Source organism: Amblyomma americanum, chromosome 3 (genome assembly GCF_052857255.1).
Source record: "Amblyomma americanum isolate KBUSLIRL-KWMA chromosome 3, ASM5285725v1, whole genome shotgun sequence".
Classification (NCBI taxonomy): Eukaryota; Metazoa; Arthropoda; class Arachnida; order Ixodida; family Ixodidae; genus Amblyomma; species Amblyomma americanum.
The window spans coordinates 14,157,289-14,184,371 of record NC_135499.1 but is presented as its reverse complement, the minus strand read 5'-3'; the positions used below and the strand labels follow the sequence as shown (position 1 = coordinate 14,184,371).

General features: G+C 51.1%; 2 protein-coding genes across 2 annotated transcripts in view; both read right to left on the bottom strand.

The window, feature by feature from the left end:
* The window catches only part of LOC144122864 (uncharacterized), a 968,996-nt gene that overhangs the window by 841,239 nt on the left and 100,674 nt on the right, over positions 1-27,083 (bottom strand). The gene's annotated exons all lie outside the window — the stretch shown is intronic.
* On the bottom strand, positions 6,527-7,069 carry LOC144126315 (uncharacterized). The gene is made up of 2 exons (XM_077660399.1): positions 6,880-7,069; positions 6,527-6,615 (listed from the first exon to the last, which is right to left on the bottom strand). Exons 1-2 carry the CDS (start codon positions 7,067-7,069, stop codon positions 6,527-6,529), a joined length of 279 nt encoding a protein of 92 aa, XP_077516525.1.

Sequence of the window (27,083 nt, the reverse complement as noted above, 5' to 3'; positions counted from 1 at the left end):
GGCCCTCATAACGCGCGAAGCGAATGAGCGCACGGATGTGACAACTGCTGATGAGTGTGCTTGAATACACTGAACTGAACATGCATGGAATGCATGTACCCCTTTCTGAATAAACGAAGTTGTCAGTGCTGCGTATACACCATTTTGTTTCGCCAACTACTAGAGTAGCGCGTTAATTTGATAAAAATATCACACTCAGTGTAAAGATAGGAGTGTTCGGTCTGACGTATGTAGCCACATTAACAGGTTCTCGGGGCACGTTGGCCTTTTCAGATTTTTCAGCGCCGTTTTTTTTTTCCTTTTTTTTGCGCTGTGAAGCTTCTCTTGTAGCAATACTATATAACATATCTTGGAAAGAATAATGTAGTATATCGCATTTTTTCATGCGCCACAGCATATCCTTGCACCCCGGTGCAGAACAGAGCAGCATTGCCATGCGGCGATGAGCACATCAGAAAGAAGACGCACCATCAGTGAACCACTTCAATGCGAGTATATTTCTAACATGCTAGTACAATATTGTCACGTAGAGGTGACGGCAGTCGAAGCAGCGATGAAGACGGACGAAAGGGTCTTCTAAAAGAACTGTTTATTGGGCTGACTTGCACCCAAAATGGACTGAATCACTCGGCGGCGGCGAAGCGACAAGCGTGCTCGGCGGTCGTCGAACAGAATGCCCGCCGCTGTCGGCCTTGCTCAATTTAAAGCTGATAGCGAACATTCGAGATAAAGGGCGCAAAGTTACTAGAACATTCCGGAACAACGTAGAATCAGCTTTGCTTGGCTGCGATCAATCGAGATAAATCTAGTCGCGTCTTGCGTCGCAAACAAAGCGATAAGGTGGTGTCGCGGCAGATTTGAAAAACGAACAAACACTGCAAATATTGGCGGCATTACTCCCTTCTCAAAGAAGCATCGACCCGATGCATTAAAACAAATAATGCGACTAGTAAGGGAAAAAAACAGATCTTGCGAAAATAGAGCATGGAAATGCAGCGGTTTTTAGCGCGCATAATACGGCTTCAGACGGACTACATGGACAACTTCTGGTCGTACGCGGCGTCGCTGGGATGCAGTCATTGCGTCAGGGATGACTTCATAATACAGTTCACCCAGCCGACGAAGAACCTTGTACGGGCCGAAATAGCGGCGCAAAAGCTTTTCACTCAATCCACGGCGGCGAATGGGCGTCCACACCCAGACTTGGTCTCCTGGCTTGTATTCCGCGTTGCGTCTTCGTAGGTTGTAGCGTCTGGCGTCGGATCGCTGCTGATCTTTGATCCGTAATCGGGCAAGCCTTCGAGCTTCTTCTGCGCGTTGAAGGTAGGGGGCAACCTCGACGTTCTCTTCTGTAACGTTGGGCAGCATGGCGTCTAGCGTGGTCGTGGCCTCCCTGCCATGGACGAGCCTAAAAGGCGTCATCTGGGTGGTCTGCTGCACTGCGGTGTTGTAGGCGAAGACGACGTAAGGCAGGATGACATCCCAGGTTTTATGTTCGGCATCGACATACATAGCGAGCATATCGGCGATGGTTTTGTTCAGCCGCTCGGTCAGTCCGTTGGTCTGCGGATGGTATGCAGTTGTCCTCCGGTGGCTGGTTTGGCTGTAGCGCAGGATGGCTTGCGTGAGTTCCGCCGTAAATGCTGTTCCACTGTCCGTGATGAGCACATCGGGGGCGCCGTGTCGAAGAAGAATGCACTCCACGAAAAATTTGGCCACTTCTGCTGCTGTTCCGTCCGGTAGGGCTTTCGCCTCGGCGTAGCGGGTCAGGTAGTCGGTCGCTATGATGATCCACTTATTTCCAGATGTTGACGTTGGAAAAGGGCCAAGCAAGTCCATGCCAATCTGCTGAAAGGGTCTTGAGGGAGGTTCAATGGGGTTCAGAAATCCTGCTGGTCGTGTGGGAGGAGTCTTTCGTCGCTGACAATCTCGGCATGTTTTCACATAGTGTGCGACATCGGCAGACAGTCGGGGCCAGTAATACTTGTCTTGAATGTGGCGGAGGGTGCGAGTAAACCCGAGATGTCCAGCTGTCGGCTCGTCGTGTGATGCCTGTAGAACTTCTTCGCGGAGACAAGTAGGTACAACAAGGAGGTAGGCTGTTTTGTTCGCTGTAAAGTTCTTCTTCACAAGGACCTCATTCTGCATACAGAAGGAAGACAGTCCTCGCTTGATTGAAGCGGGGGGTGAAGAAACCTTGCCTTCCAGGTACTCGATGAGGCCTTTTAGGTTGGGGTCCGAGCGTTGCTGCTGAGCAAAAGAGCTTGCGCTGAATGGTCCCAGGAAGGCGTCCTCATCGTCGTCCAGCGGCGGTGCATCTACAGGGGCTCGTGAGAGGCAATCGGCGTCAGTGTGCTTGCGTCCGGACTTGTAAACGACGGTGACGTCAAACTCCTGGAGACGCAGAATCCATCGAGCGAGTCGGCCAGAGGGATCCTTCAAATTGGCAAGCCAGCAGAGCGCGTGGTGGTCGCTGACCACCTTGAACGGCCGTCCGTAGAGGTAGGGGCGGAATTTCGACGTAGCCCAGATGATGGCAAGGAACTCCTTCTCAGTGGTCGAATAGTTAGCCTCGGCCTTGGAAAGGGAACGGCTAGCGTATGCGATGACCTTCTCCAGCCCGTCACTTTTTTGAACGAGAACGGCGCCTAGTCCCACGCTGCTTGCGTCGGTATGAACTTCAGTATCGGCGTTTTCATCAAAATGCGCAAGGATCGGTGGGGACTGTAAACGACGCTGAAGTTCCTTGAAGGCTTCTGCTTGCGGCGCTTCCCATTTAAACGGCACGTCTGCCTTCGTCAGTTGGGTCAGGGGCTCGGCGATGCGCGAAAAGTTTTTCACAAATCGTCGGTAATATGCGCATAGTCCGAGAAATCTGCGCACTGCTTTCTTATCGGCCGGCGGTTGAAACTGTTCAATAGCAGCTGTTTTCTGCGGGTCTGGGCGTACTCCTTCCTTGCTAACGATGTGGCCTAGAAACAGCAGCTCTTCGTAGGCAAAGTGGCATTTCTCTGCTTTCAAGGTTAGGCCAGACGACTTGATTGCGTCTAGTACTGTTCGAAGTCTTTTGAGGTGCTCTTCAAAGTTCGAGGCGAAGACAACGACGTCATCTAAATATACCAGACAAATCTGCCACTTCAGGCCTGCCAACACTGTATCCATTACTCGCTGAAGCGTCGCTGGTGCGGAACAGAGACCAAATGGCATCACCTTGAACTCAAACAGCCCATCCGGAGTTATGAATGCTGTCTTCTCGCGATCTCTTTCGTCGACCTCAATTTGCCAGTAGCCGCTCTTGAGGTCCATCGATGAGAAATATTTGGCGTTGCAGAGGCGGTCCAGTGTGTCGTCAATGCGGGGGAGGGGGTAGACGTCCTTGTTTGTTATGTTGGTCAAGCGGCGGTAATCCACGAAGAATCGAAGTGCGCCGTCTTTCTTTCTCACTAGAACAACCGGTGCCGCCCATGGGCTGTTTGAAGGCTGGATGACGTCGTCGCGAAGCATTTCTTCGACTTGGTCCCTGATGGCTTGTCGTTCTCGTGGAGACACACGGTAGGGGCTTTGACGGAGAGGTCGGACGTGTTGATCCGTTATAATGCGATGCTTGGCAATTGGCGTCTGTCGCACCTTCGGCGATGTCGAAAAGCACTCACTGTAGTTTTGAAGCAGATTGCGGATCTGGTCTTGTCTGTTCCGGTGCAGGGCTGGGTTGATGTCGAAAGTGGGCGAGTTCTCTTGGTCAGGCGGATCTTCTGCGGAGGGGTCGGAGAGGGCGAAGGAATCTCGTACGTCAGATATTTCGTCGTAGAAAGTAATCGTCGTTCCTCTGTTAATATGCCGGTATTCTTCGCTGAAGTTAGTCAGCAGTACTTCGGCCTGGCCATTGCGGAAATGTGCGATGCCTCTTGCGATGCTGATTCCTCGGTCTAGTAGCAACTGCATGTTCCCCTCGATGATGGCTTCAGTGTTTATGGCTTTCGTGGCGCCTAGGGTCACGATAACGCTTGAACGGGGTGGGACGCTCACTTCTTCCTCCAGGACACTAAGGGCAACGTGATTTTCCGGAGTTTTCATCGAAGCGATGGCTTCGTCCGTCGAAAGCGTGATCAGCTTGGATCGCAGGTCGATGATCGCCTGATGCTCATTAAGGAAATCCATACCCAAGATCACTTCGCGGGAGCATTGCGGTAGCACAACAAAGGTCGCAGGATAGGTATGTCCTTTGACAGTCACTCGCACTGTGCATCGTCCTGATGGCGTAATGAGGTGGCCCCCAGCGGTGCGAATTTGTGGGCCGTCCCAAGCCGTTGTGACTTTTCTGAGCTGCGCAGCGAATGTTCCATTCATCACCGAGTAATCGGCTCCTGTGTCGACTAGAGCGGTAACTTTCCGGCCGTCGATAGTCACTTCTAGGTCGGAGGTCCTGGCTCTTGCATTGCATGTCGCTCTCGGCGTCGGGTCACGGCTTCGTCGCGTATGCGAGTCACGGGTTGGGCGTGTGGTCGAAGCTCCTCTGGGTGGCGGCGTCGATTTCAAGGTAGCTTGCGTCGTGGTCGAGGTTGTCATTGTGTGCGGCGTCGGTGCAGCGAGTGTCGGTTCTTCATGCGGCGTCGCGGGTGCAGCGTCTTCATGGGGCGTGGTCGGTGGAGGATCTTCGGCGTTTAGCTCGTGAGCAACCTCACCTCCAGAGGTTGCTGCCTTTAGTTTCCCCTACGGGGGCTGGGCGACCTTCCTCGTACCGCGGCTGCGTAGCTGCGGCGTGGCGACGCAAAGCGCGAGGTTGACGGCGATGGTGAGCGCGAAAAGCGGTTCGGCGTGTGCTCTTCTCGACGCAGGTACTCGTCGATTTCGTGCGGACGTTGTCCGAAGCGTGGTCGTGGGGCGTTAACGGCAAATCCTCGAAGACCGATACGTCGGTACGGGCAGTGACGAAGAATATGGCCGGCCTCACCGCAATGGAAGCACAACGGCCGGTTGTCGGAAGTCCTCCAGGCGTCGCATTTCCTGGGGCTTGAGCGTCGGTCATAGGCTGGGCGGGTGGGGGCTGGGAGGCGGCGTTGTGGAACGATTGGCTCATCTCGGGGAGGACGTGGGGGTTGTCGCTGGGGCTGAGCAGTACTTACTGCAGCGGCGTAGGTCATGGCCTGGGGTTCTGTGGCCGTCGGGGTGCCAAGTGCCTGTTGCACTTCTTCCCGTACCACATCCATCAGAGTCGCTGCTTGTGGCTGTGGGGAAGATGGCAGTAATCGGCGTAGCTCCTCTCGTACGATTTCGCGGATAACTTCCCGCAAGCTGTCGCTGGTGGTGGCCGGCGTGTCCGAACGGATTGAACAGGCAGAGGAAGGGCGATTGTACTGCCGAGCTCGAACGTCGAGGGTATTCTCAATCGTGCAGGCTTCTTGCATAAACTCCTCGACTGTTTTTGGCGGCTGGCGGACGAGGCTTGCAAAGAGTTGTTCTTTTAAGCCGCGCATTAAAAACTGAACTTTCTTTTCCTCGGTCATCCCGGGATCGGCGCGGCGAAATAGGCGCTTCATCTCCTCGACGTAACTGCGGACGGGCTCATTCGGAAGCTGGATCCTGGACTCGAGGAGTCGTTCGGCTCTTTCTTTCCTCACGACACTGGTGAATACCTTCAATTGTTCTCTCTTGAATAGCTCCCATGTCGTAAGGGACGACTCGTAGTTTTCGTACCACGTGCGTGCGGAGCCATCCAATGAGAAAAAAACGTGTCCAATCTTTGCCGCATCATCCCACTTGTTGAATGATGCCACGCGCTCAAATTGGTCCAACCATTCTTCAGGGTCTTCGCCTAGGGATCCATTGAAAGTTGGCGGCACCCGCGGCTGCTGCAGCATGATCGGTGTCGACATCTTTGGCGAGGTTGCAGTGCTGGTAGCAGCGTCTTTTCGCTGTCTGGTGCGGCCCGGCAGTTTCCCGAACTCAGGCTCCTCTCCCTGGAGACGTGGGCTGGCTCGCTGAGCTGCTTGTTCGTCCTCGGGTGTGAAGCGCTTAGGGCTGGGTTCACGACTTGAAGGGGGCGTCCGGAACATGGAAGTTACCCAGCACCTCCACCAGATGTCACGTAGTGGTGACGGCAGTCGAAGCAGCGATGAAGACGGACGAAAGGGTCTTCTAAAAGAACTGTTTATTGGGCTGACTTGCACCCAAAATGGACTGAATCACTCGGCGGCGGCGAAGCGACAAGCGTGCTCGGCGGTCGTCGAACAGAATGCCCGCCGCTGTCGGCCGTGCTCAATTTAAAGCTGATAGCGAACATTCGAGATAAAGGGCGCAAAGTTACTAGAACATTCCGGAACAACGTAGAATCAGCTTTGCTTGGCTGCGATCAATCGAGATAAATCTAGTCGCGTCTTGCGTCGCAAACAAAGCGATAAGGTGGTGTCGCGGCAGATTTGAAAAACGAACAAACACTGCAAATATTGGCGGCAATATTAATACAGGCAATAGCCAAATCTAAAGTTAGTACGAACTGGGTAGTGAGTTTTCCAGAATTCTCCAAACATCAGACCTTTACCGTTTCTTTGGTCACTCTAAACTGTACGTCAAGACCAATTTTGTGCCCGCGGTGAATCATTGAAAAGTCGAATTGTACTGAAAAACAGAAAAAAATGCATTATTTCTATTGATTAACCCGCAGCAATATGAACCGCGAAATGATCATCAGGACGCGCGAACGTCAATCAATTGGTTAACGGATATATGATTTAAAGGCTGCGGCAGCATTTTGTTCATTTATTTTACCAAGGAAAACAAAATTGTGGCTTTAAGGACATCAATAAATCTGTATTATACAGTCTCGAGCGATTACAATAGTTGCGCCATGTACTATATAATGATATCAGGAAGCATCCTCACCTTTGGGCGCCGCATCGAACTCTCTTGACGTCCGCACAGAGTATTTCTCGGGGCGAGCAGCCAGGGACCTCTCAAATTGGAGCAAATCATTTTCAGATTTTAGACATCCGTGCCGGTAGCCACCTTCTATGTGCAAATTGCTGAGGCAGCGTCGCAGAATGAGCTCCTGCCGTTCAGGATCGTCGCTCATCGCTACGCGAAAAGTTGGCAAAACGGCGCCAAATGGCAAAGTGGCGCGAAAAATTGCAGACGGCAAGGCGCGTTGCCTTTTGTTTTTGTTTTTTTAGAAAAACCGTGATGCCATGCTCAGGGTTTGCTGACGTTTAGTCACGTGAAAAAATTCGAGGCCCCGCCCGGGTCGGATTTGTTGTAGAAACAGCCTCACCCATATTTGCACATCTATAGGGCGCCTCGACGGCGAGCGCCACTTTTTAGATGAAGAGACCGCTCTCGTCGGCTCCATATAGGGTCCCAGACTCCCGTTCGACTGCATTGAGAGTTTAAACCTTTGAGATTGTTTAAACAGTGAATCTGAGTTAGTTACTCTCAAGTATATCATCTTCCGCAGCTCATCTACCGAGGAACTCGCTGCCTTGTGAACAGTCGTTACATTCATACAACGGGTTGTGCATACTCCAGTGCAATCTGTTTACTCGAATAACATGATACCCAGATCCAAATATCACAGTTACTTCTTCTGAGCTGCATTTGCATATTTGTCAAAGACACACTCCCAATGAAATCAAGTTCGCCATGACATCAAGTGCGACATGTAGCCTTTGACGGCTGCTAAAATTTCAGTAATTATGAGGCAACTGAGCCGTTTGACAATGTCCAACACGCAGCCACACTGGCAGCCTTATCCAATGTAGGAGTAAGGACGCAAACAAATACCTACATAGCAGCTTTTCTACGAGACCGCACAGCTGAAATCAAAGTAGGCCCTACAGAGTCCCCCTCCTTCCCTCTGGGCAGCAAGGGGACACCCCAGGGGTCAGTCCTATCTTCCCTACTCTTCAACATCACTCTCATCCCCATGGCTCGCAAGCTAGAGCGCATCCCAAACCTCTCCCACTCTTTCCATTAAGACATTTCCATGTGGACCGCCATTGGCAATGTCGGGACCTTGGAAGAAACCCTTCAAGCCGGTGCGGACGCGGTAGTGGAGCGCGCAGCCTCTTTAAGCCTCGCGTGCTCCTCTGCTAAGTCTGAACTCTCGCTACTCCACCCGACCCGGAACCGCAACAGGAAAGAAATCCCCTCCACTCAAGTCGAGGTCAATGGTCTACCAGTGCCAGAGGTTGCAAAGTTGAAAAGATACGCATCCTAGGCATGTTATTACAAAACAATGGACGCGACACGGAGACCATCTCCAAACTAACAATTGTTATGATTCGGGTTGCATGGCCGGAGAAGGGACGAGGAAGGTGAGAGCTGACGTTTGGGAACGACGAAAACACAAGCAGGCTTACTGGCACTTACAGAAACTTATTTACATATTTTACGAAAGAAAGAACAAACAGTCAAGAATTAAGAATTCATAGCGTTCAGCGACTGGATGAGCCTTGTTGTCAAGGCCCAGAGCATTCGTTCGTTCTCGGGACGCTCGTTGAATACACTGAGGCTCCGCCCCTTTCACCACACGAGACACAGATCGAAATAGTCGCCGCACATAGCACGCTGAGCCCCGTGGGAATGGGCGAGGAGGATTCGGAGGTCCGGTGCTGCTCCGTCCGATGTTGTCAGTCACGGTTAATTCCGGGAAGGCGCGGTTGCCCGCTTCCCCCTTTTAATGTACACCGTCGGTCGCGTCTTGCAAGGAACTATACAGACAAAGGGAAGGTCATCTCCCCCTCTTGGAGAGCGTGGAAAAGATCCTGCGGCTGTTTCCCAGTGAGGCATCTTTTTTTCGCAGGTGTCCTCGTGGGGTCAACGATCTGTCGAAATTGCCGCTACCACGTGGTCATCCCGGTCGATGAATCTTCGAATTAATCGCTGCTGGTCGATGTATCTTCGCTTTCATGGCCGGTGTGGATCCCGTTCATAACAGAATCATGACTCTTTTTGTAAAACAGCGCGAACAAAGACGGACAAGAACAAGAAGGACACGGGACGAGCGCTCTCACCTAAGGTTTTATTAGCAATACCTGGTGCTTATAAAGGGAGAAACATACACATAGTATATCACATGATACAGTAAAAGAGATAAAAGATGAGGCATAGATGCATGCGACGCTCAAAGACCACCAAGAAAAGCTATCTCTGTCATTGAGAGTGACTGACGGTTTGCTGACACACTTTGGCTACTGACTGATATAGTATGATTCCATTATTTCTCGCGTGGTTTGATCACAGTGCGTGTACAGCACCTTTGTGCTACGCCACATGGCTGCGCATTTTTTCTTTTTCATTATTTCATACTTTTTACAGTGCCTCACCAAATATGAAAGTTCATTGTTGTTTTCTAGATTATTTCTGTGCTCTTGCAACCTTTTGTTTAAGCATCTTCCTGTCTGCCCAATGTACCGGGCTCCGCAGGAGAGTGGAATAAAATGACGTTTCGGCTCCCACAATAAAACGACATTTCGGCTCCCGTACGGGAGCCTTGTTCACAATAAGAAGGATTAGGAAGTGCATCGGAATCAAATACGTTTGAAAAGATGGCGCAGGGAGCGTTCCTCTACAAGGGTTATATTTCCAGTGTTGCGATCGAGGATGCGATTAGTCGTTTGAATGAATAATGATTCAAGGTGAAGGCGACGGTACAAATTCTTTTCAGTTGCCAGCACCTGTGCCCTACCCCAGTCGATATCGTGGCCAGTTGATGCGGAGTGTTCGGCGATAGCATTAGAGTTCACTTTTTGTTTTTTATTATGTTTACAGTGTTCTTTTAGGCGCCTTTTAAAATCACCAGTCTCGCCAATGTTGACGCTGTCACAACCGGAGCACGGGACGCTGTAAACAACGCCAGGGCACTTTTCTTTGGGGAGAACGTCTTTGACGTTAACCAGCGCATGCCGTAATTTTTTTTTTTTTTTTTTTTTGGGGGGGGGGGGGGGATATGGGCAACGTGAACTTGGAATGTGCGCAAAATGCGCGACAAGGCTTCGCTTATTCCGGGTGTGTAGGAAACAGCGGCAGGTTTCAGAGGGGACAACACGGGAGTTTCACGTGTCGGTAAAGATAACTGCTTTTCTACGGATGCCACAAAAGCAGGTGGGTAATCGTTGCGCGCGAGTTCTTACCGTACATTATCAAAGTCCACTGTCCGATCTTCACGAAAACTGCATATGCGTTCTGCGCGTTTGAACAAGGTTGTGGCAACAGGTTTCCTTTGATTGGCCGGGTGAACAGATTTGAAGTTGAGGTATCTTCCGGTTTGAGTGGGGTTCTTGTAAACGCTAAATGATAGATTTCCACTGTTTTGTTTTACCAATATGTCCAGGAAGAGCAGCGCGACATTCACTTCTGCTTCGACGGTGAAATGAATCGCTTCTTCAATAGAATTTAAATGGGACGAAAAGGCCAGCAAATCATCTTTTGATGATTTGAGGCTCCCGTACGGGAGCCGGAACGTCGTCTTTTTGTTTTTACTTTTTGTCGGCGGCCTTCTTTTTAAGTTTTATTATGATTGTCTCGGACAAGACGAGTTTTCGTCACACTCTCGACTTCTTCAAAGCGAAATAAGGCGCTATCCTTTTCTGATGTGGGCAAAACAGTCGGGAACAGAACAGCCCAATCCGACAGCTGCATCACACACACAATAGAAGCTCACATCGAGCAAAGGTGTGTTGCCCATGGGGAAACTGCCTGCTTTCACTGCAGTTTTGTACGTTTCGATCCTTCCCCGCCACCTTTCTTCTCCCGATCAGAGATGCCTCGTTATACGTGGAAGCTTTTCTCCCGATTACAGCCGCCTCGGTACACATTGTGCCTTCAGCATCACGCCTTCAAAAGTCGGATGTTTTGTCCACCAGACAAGGAGCACATAAACCGCCGACACAGGCAAGGAAAGCTGTAATAGTCCCGCAGCTGATCGTGCCAAGAGGAGGAGAGGTTTAAAACCTGCAAGGCCACATCATAATAGTGAGTGCTTTCTTCCTAACCTGACGACAAATACGTTTATCTGTAAGGCCGTCGTATTATTTAGGCCCTTTAACTGGCAAGCGAGTATGTCAAGCTATCGTCGCTGCATTTTGTTCATTTATTATTTTATACGTGCAGTCAACACCTCAGGGGAAACTCAACTGCCGGCGTGATTTCGGTATTGAACAACAGAAGGGAAGCCGTTGAGGAAGTGGAAGTATGGCCATTTGGTTTCAGACGTATCCTCAGGTGTCCACCCTAGAGCAATGTGGCGAAGAACCACTTGAAAGTGAAATTTACCATTACTAATGCGCGGAATTCCCTCCTTATGGAGCAGACAAAAGGGTCCTAGAGATAGTTGGAAATGTTAACCGCGCAAAAATAGTTATATTGCAGGTAATCCTCAGCGCTGCTGGCATATCTGAGAAACTTGGGGCCGTGTGAGCAGTCCTTACGTTCGAACAGAAAATGCAGCTTAATTGTACAGAATTCGGCGACCTTGATACTCAAAATTATGACTACAAAGGATGACCAGCGGCTGTCCTTTGTGGGGCTGACTTGGGGAGATAAGTACGTTCTTCCCGCTTAATCGCGGCTGACACGGTTCAAAGCCGCCCGGACCCCACCCCGTGATCGCGTACGCTACCGAGCGCACGCCAACCACGGCGGGCCTTGCTCTGAGGGAACAAAGGAACGACACATTGGCTGACACAAAGAGGCATTTATTGCTAGAGAAACAATAACGCCAGCTAGCAACAAGGTATGCTATGAATTGAGGTCGTCCGACTCACCAGCAAGGTTCCGAGCGAATGTTCGCCCACGCTAGGGCAAGGAATACACCGAAGGCCGGACGGGACGAGTACGGGAGCCTGTCTCCCCGTCGCTTCCTCGCCCCGCCGGCGACGAGCGGAGACCCGAGGGACTCATCCGCACGCGCCGACGATCCTAGCCGAAGCGCCCTGCTGCCTGCCCCCTCTCCCGCGCACGTCTCTGGCAGTCTCCCGCACAGCGATGCTGGCGCCCTCTCTTGCCATGTAATGTAACGGACAAGGGAATGCGCTCATCCTCGGGGTGAGACTGCCGCTGCACGGTGCCTCGCGGGAAAGCAAACACAGGGTGCTGCAGGGCAGGTCCCCACAGCTTTTTCAATGGAGCCATTGACTGGGGATCACAACAGTTCTTCATAACTGTTCGATGGCCGTGTAATCTGAGCGAATGCATCGTGCATCATACACACTCAGAAGTTCCAGAATATTATTTCCACGAGAGAAACAAATATGCACTGCCTGATTCTAGTTCAGTCGCCACGTAACCGCATACAAACAATGCCATACGCTTAGCACGCAGTACGCGACCGGTGCGTGGGACCCAACATGTAGCAGGGAGGGCGAAACGGCAGTGCGGGATGCTACAGCGAGTGTCCCCACTCTGAAAACTGAGGCAAGCGGACATATGGGTGAAGTTCTGAAAGGCGCAAAAGACACACACAAAGGAAAAAAGTGGGTGACACAAAGAGCGCCTACTACCAACAGAGTTTATTGCGGAAACACCCTCTTTTATAAGCCAAGACATATCAACCACGAACCGGAAGCAGGAAAACACATAATCATGGTTTGAATTCGCATTTCGAAACACCATCGGCAGAAAAGAAAAAGTCACAAGAACAAACAAAAAACCCCAGCTCCTGGCGGCAGAGTTTAATCGATGAAGTGCTAATGCATGTGGACCCAGCTTTCTGTATATGATAGGCTTCGATAATCTCTCAAATCGCTCCCTGCCTCTGCCGATAAACGTTGCCTGTTCCAACACCGGTCCGCAATCTCTGCATTCCCTACAGTAATCCAGCAAGTTGCCACTGTCATTGTTTTTAATTGTTCTTTTGTGCTCGCTAGCTCTCTCGTTGAAACACCGGCCAGTCTGGCCGATGTAGGCAGATCCACAGCTGAGCGGTATGCGATATATGACTTCGGACTTGCAATGGTGAACCGTATCTGATGTTTGATAGCGCATCTTCTGGGTCGTCTGTTCATCATGGAGCAAATTTTTGCAAGCTTGCATAGTGCTGAAAACAACACATTTACGCCATATCGACCCCCTGCCTTCTTGATGTTGTGCGCTATCTTATGCGTGTACGGTATTACCACCGTAGGCCTCCTGTCTATCTGCTTGCTTTGCGTATCACCGCTAGAAGTGACCTTGACTTTTTGTAGCAGAGATTCACATATCGCAGTTATCATCAGATACGGGTAGCCAGCGCTACCCAGTCTCAGCAGCTGCTTGTCGAAGCCGGCCTGCACACAATGATCGCAGGATTTCCAGAGAGCTGCGTGTAGGCACCTGATGGCGATGCTGCGTTTAACCAGTTTGGAGTGGGCACTGCTGAACGGCATCAGGCTTTTCTTAGATCGGGGATTGTACACCCAACACACATGGTCTTTTCTAGAGAAATCAAACAGAATGTCTAGGAACTGGACATATGGGCACTCCTCCGAACCATCTGTTTGGCGCGCGCTCTCCAATTGGCCGACTCCTCTTCACCTCTCCTTGACTCCACCCACCTGCGCTTGACGCGTCCTTTCACCCGGGCCTTGGCTCCGCCCACCTGCGCCTGGCATCCGCTCCCTTTCTCTCCAATACGCGCAACCTGCGCTTGGCGCTTGCTCTCCCTCCCCCAACGACATTGCTCCTCTGCTTGGCGCTTGCTCTCCCTCTCGCTAGGCTAGCCCTCTTCACATCGCTGCGCCAGTGTTACCACGCCTTGTCCCATGAAATCGTCGACCAAGAACAGCTTCGCTTTTAAAAACCTGCATGACATTGCTTTCAACGGGCCGCGCAGTGAATTCCCACCTACAACGAGCCTCCTGTGCGGCGAATCGTAATTTTCAATTTGGCAGGCATTTTACGAAACAGCCAAACGGCACAAGGCCAAACATGCAAGCGGAGGGAAGAGAAGAGAGGGAGCACTGTTCCCATATTCTCTCTTGTCTGGCTTTGTGCCGTTGCGTTATTTTGTGAACGTGATGCATAACCCATCCCCTGTGCTTTCTTACAGTTGGAGGCCTCCTTTCAAGTAAGCTAGTACTTGCCTGTACGCGGCGGAACCTAGTATCACAGTCTCTTGAACGCCGCGCGTGTTAAATCGTCAAATCTATCAACCAAGATTTTTCTGCTCCCGTGACGGCTGTGGATTTGAAAGGCTTGTGGAGTAAGAAAGCAGTTTTCACGACGTAAATATTGAGAAAAAGCAACTCGTGAGAGAGGCGTTAAAGAAACGGAGCCAAGGCTTGCAAGTTTGAACCAGGCCATTTTTGCGTCACTCGAGTGAATGACCATGTGGGATACAAGCTGAAAACAGAAGCGAAAGGCTGCATTACCCGAAGGAAACTTCGTCATTAATGCGCTTCGCGTTTTCTTCCTTCTCTTCATACTGTGCTTGCTTAGCTAGCTTCCGCTTTGTGTGTTGGTCCAAACTTTCTGTTAGTTTTTCCTTTCCACGGTATTTCAGCGGCTTTGCTGCTCACACCAATGTCCCGGGGTCGGGTATCTCCGTATTTCAATTTGGGCTAGCTGTGAAAACTCGTTCCGCGATGTCGGTGCGCGTTAAAGAACCTAAGGCTGTTAAAATTAGCTACTGAAAAGTTACCTGCGAAATGTACACGAATGCTATGCAGTGCACATGCCTTATATGAGACTTCTAGGGCCGTACAGCTTGTATTATGTTTCGCAGACCTGTACAACAGCTCTACAATGCCTCGCAGACATGTACGAGGGCTAAAACCGCTACATGACAATGTGATGCAGCTCGCGCAAAATCACGTAGATATCATATGCAGCCGTGTATACTGCAAACGTAGTCTCCTAGAGATCACCCACAAAGTCCTGATGCAGTTTAATAAATTCTGGACCTCTTCTTTCCATGTCAGCTTTTATCCACGATTTCCGGTGCGTACCCTTTTTCATATTCTCAAATAAATCTAGCTGATGCGATCTGATGGTATAGTTTCATGCTAAGTGCTCAAGTGGGCATGTACCATGTTATCGCTGATATGCGGAAACAAAGACATGGGATGGGATTCCTTATCAATCAGGATATCATCATCATCCGGACTACGCCCACTCTAGGACAAAGGCCTTTCCCATATCATCGCAATTAACCCTGTTCTCTGCCAGCTGCGACCGAACTATCCCGGCAAATTTCTTAATCTCAACCGCCCACCTAACTTTCTGCCACCCTCTGATATGCTTCCCTCCACTTCGCATCCATTCTGTTACCCTTGAGGACCATTGGTTACCTTGCCTTCGCATACCATGCCCTGCCGAAGCACATTCCTTTCTCTTGATTTCCACAACGATGTCTTTAACCCGCGTTTGTTCCCTCTCCCACTCTAACCGCTTCCAGTCTCTTTGCGCTAAACCTATCATTGTTCTTGCCATAGCTGGCTGCGTTGTCCTTAACCTAAGTTGAACCCTTTTCATTAGCCTCCAGGTTTCTGCTCCGTAGGTGAGTACTGGTTAGACACAGCTGTTGCAGGTTTTTCTTTTGAGGGATATCGGTAAACTGTCATTCATGATCTGAAACAACCTGCCATATGCGGTCTACCCCATTCTTACTCTTCCAGTTATTTCTCTCTCATGATACGGATCAGCTGCCACTACCTGCCCTAAGTAGACCGTTACCACTTCCAGCACATCGTTGCCAATTGTGAACTCCTGCTCCTTTGCTAGACTTGTGACATTAGTTTGCTTTTCTGCATGTTAATTTTTAGTGCCATTGTTCTGTTCTGCCTGTCTAAAACATTGATCATGTTTTTCAGTTCACCACCTGAGTGACTCAGCAAAGCAATGTCGTCAGCAAATCGCAGGTTATTTAGATATTCTTCATCAAGTCTTATCCTCAACTGTTCTCAATCATTGCCTCTGAATACCCCCTGTAAACACGCGGTGATATAATTGGCGTGACTGAGTTTGCGAATGTACACTTGCAAACATACACGAATTTTATAGGAATAACGAGACTGTGGCTCTTTTGTGATTAAAATTAAAGATAGGTACATCCAGCCACGATGACCAGTTCATCGAAAGGCTTCTCCGAAGACGTCGAAACAGGAATGAGCGTAGTAAGAACAGTGCACTCTTTCGATAACCGACTTCAATGCGTAGACGAAAAGCAGACTGGCGACCAGGCAGTAGGTGACGACGTCGTTTTCCTTAGAATTAGCAGGTGAGGATAGTGGTACAGAAGCGCGAATTGCTGGGCCAGTTGGTTTTACTTATCAGAGTGAACTGGGCAATAATTCTGCGAGTTAACTTTAAGAAACGTGGTTATTGATTGTTTATGAAAAAACACTGAATACGAAGATGCAGGGCGAGAAGAAGGCACACACAAAAACATTGTCGTCGCACTTACGGTTGATTTATTTTTTGCTCCACCACGTACTTATGGCGATTTCTTTGCGCAAGTGCCCATGCAAAATAAAAAAAATAGAGAAAGCACAGTCATGTCCGGCGAAGAAATCTGCCCAAGAAACCGAGGAACAGAGAAACAAGCACATCGCACGCTTACTTGAACGGAGCCTTCATTCCGCCAGCCTTTGACGACATTTTGAATATGTCTCCCAAGTTCAGCGTTGAACCACGGGCACAAAAACGTGAGCTTTTTGCAGCAGTACAAAGTGTGGCCAAGAAGGCCCCATCAAAAGCCAGGCACCGCTGTGTCTCGGAAGGTGTTAGCTCCTTAATGTAGACGTGGGGTAACAACAACAGCAAAAGCAAGGACCTGCGACCTTCGATCGCCCACTTCGAAGAGAGGATCTCAGGCTGCTTCAGACGGATAAGCAACGTAGGTTTGTTATGCTTACATTTTCTGCGTTCGGGACAAAGGCTGCCGAAGCAATCCAGAAGAACTTTAAGCCTTCAGCTTTGAAATCTCGCAAGGCGAAGGCGTTAGCACTACGATCTCTCAGCGAGTTGAATTTGGATAAGCTCGCGAAGGAAATCCGCGAATGCCAACAAAAAGGTTTGAGTGTTTTATTCAGTGCGAAGACCCACAAGCTAGCCATTTCATTTAGGCTCATTGTGATTGAAGAGGGTTCATGTCAGAAGGCGGTTTAGAGATTTTTGAAACGTGCCTTGAAAGGGCTTGTGCCGCCAGATCCTTTTGCACTGGAGAGCTCGTTGTCTTTGATGGAGGGCCTTAGCAACGGATTTCCTAACGCAAATGCTGCTTTCTCTGTTGGCATTGAGAACTTGTTTTATTCCATACCGCTTGACGAATTTTGAGAAGCAATGCGCGAAATTATTAGGAGTTAGGGCGCTGCTGCCTTTAAGAGCAAGTAAGTAATTTCTCTCCTGCCCTCCTTGAAGCTAATCATGGTGTATCTAAGGCCCACACTTGTACAGCATGACGATAATGCGTTGTACAAAAACAAGAGATGTTTATTGGTTCGATTCTCGCGCTTGTTCTCTGTGCTCTGCGCTGCGGGAAGCACTTCACGACGTGTGTGTTGTCAAGGTTTTTAGATATGTTGACGACGCTTTGATCATCCTTAATATATGATCATCTGACAAGCTAACGACTGTTGCGGACCACATTTTTGATGAAGTTTAGCGCTCGTTCCAAGAACATAGCTTTTACCGAAGACATACCCTCTGACAATACCATTAGGTTCCTTGATTAAGAACTAGAGTTTTTAACTTACGGATACGTGTTGGAAGTATGCTCTGTAATAAGGAACGTCTGGCAAAGCACTGCGTCCCGAACAACCAGCAGTACAGTCCGGGTACAGACGCGAGGCTGCTGTCAGTCCAGAGCACGCACGAGGGACGGAGTGTTCGGCGCTTGTCGTCTTCTTCGTTAAGCGCAAGCCTCTGAAGATTCCAGAGCCTAAGACCAGTCTTACAATTTCCCGCGGGCGAAAAGGCTCCATCCCGGCGGCCTAAGGCGATATGACGATGGCGGGGTCGAAGTATGGTTTGAAGCGGGTCGTGTGGACAATGGCACGGCCTCGGCGACAATAATCAATAATGGCTGCATTTGGGCGAGTTGGTTTGCCATTCTGAACACAAAAGCGCAAAAACACAAGGACACAGTCTGCCTTAGTCTGTGTCCTTGTGTTTTTGCGCTTTTACGTTCAGGACAAAAATCAGGGGATGGCGCAAGGGGTTCGATGAGGTAATTTACGGGGGATGTCTGCTTAAGAATATGGTAGGGTCCCTGGTACTTGCTAATAAGTTTGCTGGAAAGACCGGGACCTGAGAAGGGTACCCAGAGCCAGGCCTAAGGGTCAGGAAGGTAAGCGGGAGGAAGTGCGGGGGGATCACGGGTGCTTTTCTGCTGCTGCTGCTGAGCGTGAGAAGTGAAAGGCTGGGCAAGCTGTCTGCATTCTTCGGCATAAGTTGCGGCTTGAGAAAGAGTTGTAAATTCGGAAGCATCAGGGCGGTAATGTAGAATAGTGTCAGTTAAGTTGCCGAGCTGTTGCTTAGGGACCGATCGCGCGGGCACCCCGAAGCCGGTGGCTTGGCCCCCTTGGTTGGTGCGTGTTAGCTGTTTTTGGGGCTCCTCGAGAAGCCGCCATCCAGGTGCCGCAAAAATGGGTTTGTTTTGTGACAAACGCGGCAGATGGCGGCGGCGACGGTTAACCGGCAATGAGGAGGCCCGTCCTTGTAAAGTCGCACTCGGGCCGCAAGACGCGGCCGACGCGCGGACCCCTGGGGTTTCGAGAGGGGGTCGCGTGTAAATTTATTGCTTTTAACGGCCGACCGGCCGCGGGATGGGCCGGACGCCTCGGAGCAGGCAGCAGAAGTGGGGAGCGCGACTAGGGCAGTGTGCGTGGTGTTATTTCTTCTGAACGTTAGAAACTGTGACCGTTGACACCCCGGCAAGTAACGACTGAACCGCACTAATTAAAGCCAAACTGCGCGTAAGACTCGTTCGGGCGGCGGGGCCGCGCGCGCGAGAGCCTCACAAAAACGACGCTCTCTCGGTGGCTTTCACTTTCACACTGACTTTATTTACACGGGTCGAAGTTTGACACAAAACACATGGATACAAAAGGGAACAGTGGGAAGGGGAGAAAAGAAGGCATCTCGAGCGGTTGGCCTCGGGCAGTCGGGAGAAAGAGAGATAGAGAGAGCCACTAGTGACCTTGGTCAGACACGGCGCGAGGGCGGGTGTCGCGTTGCCCCACGTTGAGCGTCTTCCCGTTCCGTCCCTTCGGGGCCGTCTCCTATTTTCCACATCCTCCCCCGCAATGAGCTATTTCGGCTCATTGTGCACTGCGTGACACGTCCCAACCTTGAAGTTCGAGAGGGAAAAGGGCTTGCACTGGCCGACGCATCTCCCCTCTGTTTGGGAGCACAATCTTGCAAGCGCGCACATTACCGTCCCTTCCTGGGAAGGTCTCCTTGACTCTCGCCATCGGCCACATCTGGCGGGGCGTCCGTTCGTCGCCGAGCAGCACAATAGCGCCTTTCTGTAAGCTTCGCTGCTGTGTAGGCCGGGTGAAATGAGCGGACCTCAGTTCTAAGAGATACTCCCGCCTCCACCGTTTCCAAAACAAATCCACAAGTGCAACGCGGTACTTCCATTTTCTTTGCAACGTTCCACGCGTCGACTTCGCAGAAGTGGCCGCAGTCGTGGACGGCAAAGCTGTTAGCCGTCGTCCAACAAGGAAATGAGCGGGTGTTAGAGGAGCTGGCTCCCCCGCATCCGAGTGGGCATATGTGAGGGGACGGGAATTTACGACCGCCTCGACCTCTGTGAGAACTGTGTGGAGGCTGTCGAAATCCAGGCTGCTTCTGCCGAGTGTTTTGCGAAGGCACGTTTTCACGGTCCGAACCATTCTTTCCCAGAAGCCGCCCCACCAGGCCGCTCTTTCCACAATGAATCTCCAGGACATTCGGTGTTCGCTGAGATATGCCTGGACCTCTGTTTCCCTCGATGCCCGAAACATCGCTGCAATGTCTTTTGACGCTTTTTTAAAGGTCAGAGCGTTATCGGAATAGATTATTTTGCACATCCCGCGTCTGGAAACAAACCTTCTGAGAGCCTTCAGGAAAGAGTTGGATGTGAGGTCTCTCACGAGCTCGAGATGGACTGCTCTGGTTGTCGCGCATGTAAAGAGAGCGATGTACGCCTTGCGAGTCACTCCATTTTCACTGCAGAACAGCGGCCCCGCAAAGTCGACACCTGCGATCTGGAATGGGTCAGCCTTGGTGACGCGTTCAGGTGGAAGAGGGGCTACGGGTTCAGCTGCGGGACGGCAACTTTGTCTCTGGCATGGAACGCAGCGCCTAATCACCGACTTTATTGCTTGTCTTCCTCTCAGCACCCAGTAGCGCTCACGGAGGTGGCATAGGGTGTCTCGCACTCCAGCATGCAGCAAGCGCATGTGCTCGCGAGCGATGAGCAATAATGCGAACCGGTGTGCGCAAGAGATTACTACTGGATGTTTTGTTTCTTCCTCTTCGGCGCTATATTGGAGTCTAGCGCCTACCCTGAGTAAACCATCAGCATCGAGGTAGAGGTTGAGAGCTAGGATGGGCGATCTCTTGTCGAGTGGAGTTGACGACTGAAGTGCGCCTATTTCCTTCGAGAAGCTTGTCATTTGTGACAGTCGAAGCCAGTAGTTCTCGGTCTCCGCCAGTTCTGGTGCTGTTAACTCTCCTTCTCGTTTCAGTGAGGGGTTCCGAGAGTTATGCAGAAAGCGCTGAATCCAGGCTGTTACGCGAAGGACTCTGGTCAAGGAGCTGCTGTTTTCAATATCTAGCAAAGGCTCCGATGCACTGCAGCTCACTGTATTGAGCACTTGCACGACTCTTTCCTCCTCTGCGCAAATCTTGTTATCGATCTGTGGCAGAACAGTGGGGTACACTGTTGAAGTCTTCAGCCAATCAGGTCCGGTCCACCAGGTTTCACTGTCAATCAAGCTGGATGGCATTATGCTCCTTGTCAACAAGTCCGCGGGGTTTTCCTTTCCAGGGCAATGCCTCCAGACTAAAGGATCCGTCAGAGATTGAATCTCTTGCACTCGGTTGGCAATGAAAGGTTTCCACCTCAGAGCAGAGCTCTTTATCCGGCTCAGTGAAACAGTCGAGTCACTCCAGCAATGGACTGAAAGCGCTGTCACATTCATCTGCTGAATAAGCGTTTTGGCCAACCGAGCTCCAATTAGAGCCCCCATTAGCTCCAACCGCGGCAATGACAAGCGCTTTAACGGAGCCACCCTTGACTTTGCCATCAAAAGGGATACAGTGAAGCTCCCGTCTTCATTTTTTGTCTTCACGTAAGCTACGGCACCGTAAGCTTTGGGGCTGGCATCACAGAAAACATGTAGCTCCGGCTCGGCATGTTCTCCCTTCAAGGCGATTTTGCGAGGTACTGAAATGCAGCGAAGCTCAGTAAGCTGCTGGCACCAACTGTTCCATTTCTCTAATACGTCTGTTGGCAGCTTCTCATCCCAGTCTGTACCGCGCTCCCAAAGCGTTTGAAACAAAATCTTCGCTGTAGTCGAGATCGGGGCGAGGAAACCGAAAGGGTCGAAAATACGCGCTGACGCTTGTAGCAAAGATCTCTTCGTATCCTGCCGCGTTCTCAAGAAATCTATTAGGGTGTTCATCTCAAACACGAAGTCGTCAGCGTGAGGCCTCCATTCGACACCGAGGATCTTTGTCGTCGTGAGCTCCGGCAAGCTGCCTCGTGTGTTATCACTTTCGAATATCATCGTTGCAAGCTCTGCCGCATTCGATCGCCACTTGCGCAGATGCATGCCGGCCTTGTTCATAATGCACTGCGATTCTTCACAGATCCGCTCCGCCTCCTCTATGGTGTCAGCGCCCGTCACTAGATCGTCCACATACAGGTCATTTTTGAGTACATTCGCCGTGCTCGGATAAGTATCCCGCATGGACCCTATATGGTGTTTGAGAGTTGCCGCAAGCAAAAAGGGACTCGATGTTGCTCCGAACGGCACTCTCGTCATACGGTACTCTTTGACAGGGGGCAGAGGTTCCGACTGCTTGGGCGCTCGTTCATACCACAGAAAACGCAGAGCGTCGCGGTCACTTTCGGCGAGCTGCACCTGGAGGAATGCCTTTTCTATGTCTGCCATGATAGCGATGCTGTGGGTTCGGAACCTGATTAGGATGTCTGAGAGATTTGGATTCAAATTTGGTCCCGCAAACAGAACATCATTGAGCGAGAGCTGACCTTGTGCGCTCGAGGACGCGTCGAAAACAACTCTCAGCCTGGTTGTCTCCCTTGTCGGTCTGACAACGCCTCGATGCGGGAGGTAATAAATAGGTCCCTTTGGGGACTCACCATTTCCGTTGACCTCCTCGGCGTGTCCGGAAACCAGGTATTCTCGCAGCGCTTGGTCGTAAGCTTGCATGATGTCGTCACTTCTCAGCAGCTTGGCCGTTAATGACCGAAGCCTCTGCGCAGCTACCCCTTTATTGTCAGCTAAATCTGACCCATTGTGCTTCCAGGGCAGGGCCACCTGATAACGACCATCTCTGTAAGTGACGTTTTCTTGGAAGTTTTTAAGAACTTCGTCTTCCTTGTTTGTGGCTTCCCTGTCGACTATCCCAAGGTGTTCCAGCTCCCAAAATGATTTCAGCTGTCTGGATAGGACGTCGTTGTCCTGTTGGGTGGTCACCAAGATGCGCATGACTCCGGTGGTTGTCGTCAAACACATCGTCGCCGTTGTTTTAGAAACTATACCTTGTAATGTCCACCCAAAGATGGTCTCCACGGCAACAAGCTTGTCGCTGACACGCTTGACTTTTCCGGTGGTGACGTCCCAGTATCGGTCAGCGCCAATCAAGATACAGACGCCGGTGTTCTGTCGATGGTCGCCAGGAGCCAGATCAGCGAGCTGGAGCCCTTGGTCTGCAGCCAGGCTGGTAGCGGAGGCGTCCGGTGGTTGTAGAAAGTCCCCGGAAATCTCAGGAACCTCGAGGGCCTCGAGTCGAATTATGTTGTCGTTATGCCGGCTTCGTAGCCATAACTCGACTCTATTGCACGTTTTGATGCTTGGCTTCGTGATCCCAAAGGTGTGAATGGCGAGACGTTCTTCGCCCACCACTCGAAGCTTAAGACGCCGGGAAACTTCTTCTTTTACGAAAGTTCGTTGGCTGCCACCGTCGAGCAGTATTCTAACCAAGGCGCGATTCTGTTTCGCTTCTGCCCAGGCTTGTGCTGTCTGCAAGAGCACGCTCGGAGTGGAGTTGGTCTGTGCCATCTGTAACGATGACTGCACGGTAGTCTCAAGAGGTGCAGGGACGTTTCTTGCATGAGATGGTGTCGGCCTGTTTAACTCGCAGACGCCTGTAGCGTGCCGGGCGGAGCATTTCTCGCACTTAAGCCACTTGGCTGATCGGCATTCGGTTGCCCGATGGTTCCTTTTCGCGCATTTGAAGCACCTTCTCTCTTTGGCCATGATTTCCTTCTTCATTTCTAGCGGAACGCTGACCACACAGTCCTGTGGAAGGTGATCTTCTGCACCACAAAATGAGCACTGCGACTCTCTGCCTTTTACAGCGAAGACTGCTGCGGAAGGCGTCTTTCCCTTTAGGCTTGAATCCCTCGGTATGAGAACAGTGCTCTGCGACTGGCGGCTGCTGTACTGTGCTCGTTCTCTGCTCTCCACTTCCATTCTTAAGAAATCTAGGAAATCTTGGAGTTCGTCTTGGGGACTGGCTTTAGCGGTAGCTTTCTTCCGGCAGTATTCAAGGCACAGCTGATCAGGAATGCTTTTCCTTAAGACAGTCAGCAACAGCACGCCGTACGTACTCGATGTCACTCCCAGTGCCTCGAGGCTTCGGACTCCCGACTGGATTTCATCATAAAGGGTCCTAAGCCTTTCCGTGTCGTGGAGGTTGTGTACCGGGCGAACACCGAGCAACCGTGACATGTGTTCTTCGATTATGACGTCTTCTTTCCCGAATCTTTCCGTCAGGGTCTTGATCGCTACTGCGTAGTTTTCATTGCTTAGGGATAGCCCTTCGATAGCCGCGGCCGCCTTTCCTGTGAGGTAACTCGTCAAGTACTGGAATTTAGCGATTGCTGAAAGAACTTCATTCTTGTGAATTGTTGATTCGAACTGATTCCAAAATCTCTGCCATGATCGCAAGTCTCCGCTGAACTTGGCGATTTCCAGCTTCGGAAGTTTGGTAGTTGCTGACGGTAGCTGGCTCGTGGTGATGCCGGTGTTCACTGAAGACTGCGAATTAGGCTCGGGAAGAGCCCCCGTTACTGACGGAGTTGTCGATCTATCTTCGCTCGAGGTTTGGTTACGTAGGGCTCTTTTGATGCGTGTTTTCGTGACGCTGATTTTCTCACTGAAGACAGATACGGCTGCCAATTCGGCGTTGAGTTCCTGCAGGTCTACCCTGTTCTCGATGCTCTCATTAACTGCTTTAAGTTCTTCTGATTGCTCGACAAGGAGGTCAAATTGTTCTTCCAGCTCACCGCTCTGGACTGCAGGCTCTTGTAGGAGTGTGGTGGCTGCTGTGATGATCCTGTCGATCGCTTGTCGTAGTGCGGCTTGCTTCTTCTGGAGTCGTTCCATGGCGTTCTCGATCACTGTTAACTAAGTTTCCCGGGTTTCGGCACCAAAAATGTTATTTCTTCTGAACGTTAGAAACTGTGACCGTTGACACCCCGGCAAGTAACGACTGAACCGCACTAATTAAAGCCAAACTGCGCGTAAGACTCGTTCGGGCGGCGGGGCCGCGCGCGCGGGAGCCTCACAAAAACGACGCTCTCTCGGTGGCTTTCACTTTCACACTGACTTTATTTACACGGGTCGAAGTTTGACACAAAACACATGGATACAAAAGGGAACAGTGGGAAGGGGAGAAAAGAAGGCATCTCGAGCGGTTGGCCTCGGGCAGTCGGGAGAAAGAGAGATAGAGAGAGCCACTTGTGACCTTGGTCAGACCCGGCGCGAGGGCGGGTGTCGCGTTGCCCCACGTTGAGCGTCTTCCCGTTCCGTCCCTTCGGGGCCGTCTCCTATTTTCCACACGTGGTTGAGGCTGTGTGTTCGGTTTCCCTGAGCTTCCGCTGGCGTTTTTAGTGATTTTGTGTCTCTGTGCTGTAACCAAGCGGAAATGCGCAACGTCTTCGTGGAATTCGCGCAGTGCCCGCGTGTCAACAACGTGAACACCGGCGTGCTATTGGCTCCTTCAGTTTGAACAAAATTCTCCTGATTGGCTCTGAGAAGCGCATTTCATAATGGTTACGAAAAGGGTCTCGAGAATGCTGGGCGAAGGGATTTAAGGGCGAGTTTTTGGCGCGAACGGTGAGGTTGGAGATCGGAGGGCAGGTCGCCTGTGAGCGCCCGTGCAATAAACAGATAGTGTGCCGAAAAAGTTGTCCAGTCTGTTCCGCAACGTGTCACCGGATCACCGAACCATCAGAAGACTTCAAGATCAACACCATCGATCTGTGGATCACCAACATCGACCGATCACATCACCCATCACCATACAAAATTAACTGTCTATTGTGCAAGAAGGCTCATGGCCGTACAGGAGAAAGTACAGAGAGAATCCGGTGGTGGCTTGAGCAGCGGAGTTATAAGCGTATGTGAGAAAAGGGAGAATGCGGTCCCAGTTACGGTGGTCGGAAGCAACATACTTTCCCAACATGTCGCCGAGGGTGCGGTAAAAACGCTTAACCATGCCATTTTTCTGCGGAAGGTAGGTGGAGGTGGTGCGTTGAACGATGTTGAATTCCTGAAGGAGAGCTAGCTTCTACAACTTCAGAGCGGAAGGCCGGACCTCTATCACTGAGCAGCTCTTCGGGACCACCATGGCGAAGAATGACGCGATGGAGAATGAAGGATGCAATGTCGTGGGCTGTAGCAGATGGTAAAGGCGACGTTTCAGCGCAGCGTGTAAGGTGGTCGATGGCAATGATGATCCCGCGGTTGCCTTTTGATATGCTGGGAAGAGGGCCGTAGAGGTCGATGCCAACACGCTCGAAGTGCTGCGCTGGGCAAGGCAGCGGCTGCATAGGAGCGGCGGGTCGGCGATGTGGATGTTTTCGGCGCTGGAATGCGATGCAGGACAGAACGAACTGGCGAACATAACGGGACATCCCGCGCCAGTAGTACCGCTGTCGTACACGGGTAAAGGTCTTCAAGAAGCCGGCATGTGCACACTGGGTGGTAGGGAGAGCAAGTGAAGGAGCGCATATGTTTCGGAATGACAAGAAGCCGCTTGTGACCATCCGGAAGGTAGTTGCGTCTTTAAAGAAGCTCGTCTCTGATGGCGAAATGGTGGGACTGACGACACAGAGCACGGGAAGGAGGTCGAGACGATTGACCAGATAAGAGATCTAAGAGGCAAGTGATCCATGGATCTTTGCATTGCTCGGAAGCCATATTAGCGGACTCAAACGTCAAAGCAGGCAAGGCGGATGTACAGGGCACTGCCTCAGATGGCACAGGGGAACGTGAGAGGGCATCAGCATCGACATGTTTACAGCCAAAACGATAGAAAACGCGAATGTCGTACTTTTGGAGTCGCAGAGCCCAGCGCTCCAGTCGACCAGAGGTATCTTTCAAAGAGGACAACCAGCAGAAGGAAAGTGATTGGTGACAACGTCAAAAGGGCGCTCGTACAACAAGGGGCGAAATTTGACGATCGCCCAAAGCATGGCTAAACACTCCTTCTCGGTGACAGAATAGTTGGCTTCAGCTTTTGTGAGTGTCTGGCTAGCGTAAGTGACAACGTATTCGTCAAAGCCTTGCTTGCGCTGAGCGAGTACTGCACCGAGGCCGACGCCGCTGGCATCGGTGTGGAGTCCCGGTGGAGAACGAGGATCGAAATGACGCAGAATTGGTGGAGTGTTTAGGAGGCGACGGAGTGTCGTGACCGCTTCGTCACGGGCTGGGGACCAGGCCAAAAGGTCGTGACCGGAAAGGAGCTTGATCAGGGGGGCGATGATAGTGACGAAAATTGCGGTCAAAGCAGCGCAAGCAGCTGAGGTCTTTTACAGAAATGGACTTCGGAAATTCTGCCACAGCTCGCAACTTGGCCAGGTCCGGGAGAACGCCATCCTTCGACACGACATGTCCGAGAATGGTGAGCTGCCGAGCTCCGAAGCGGCGCTT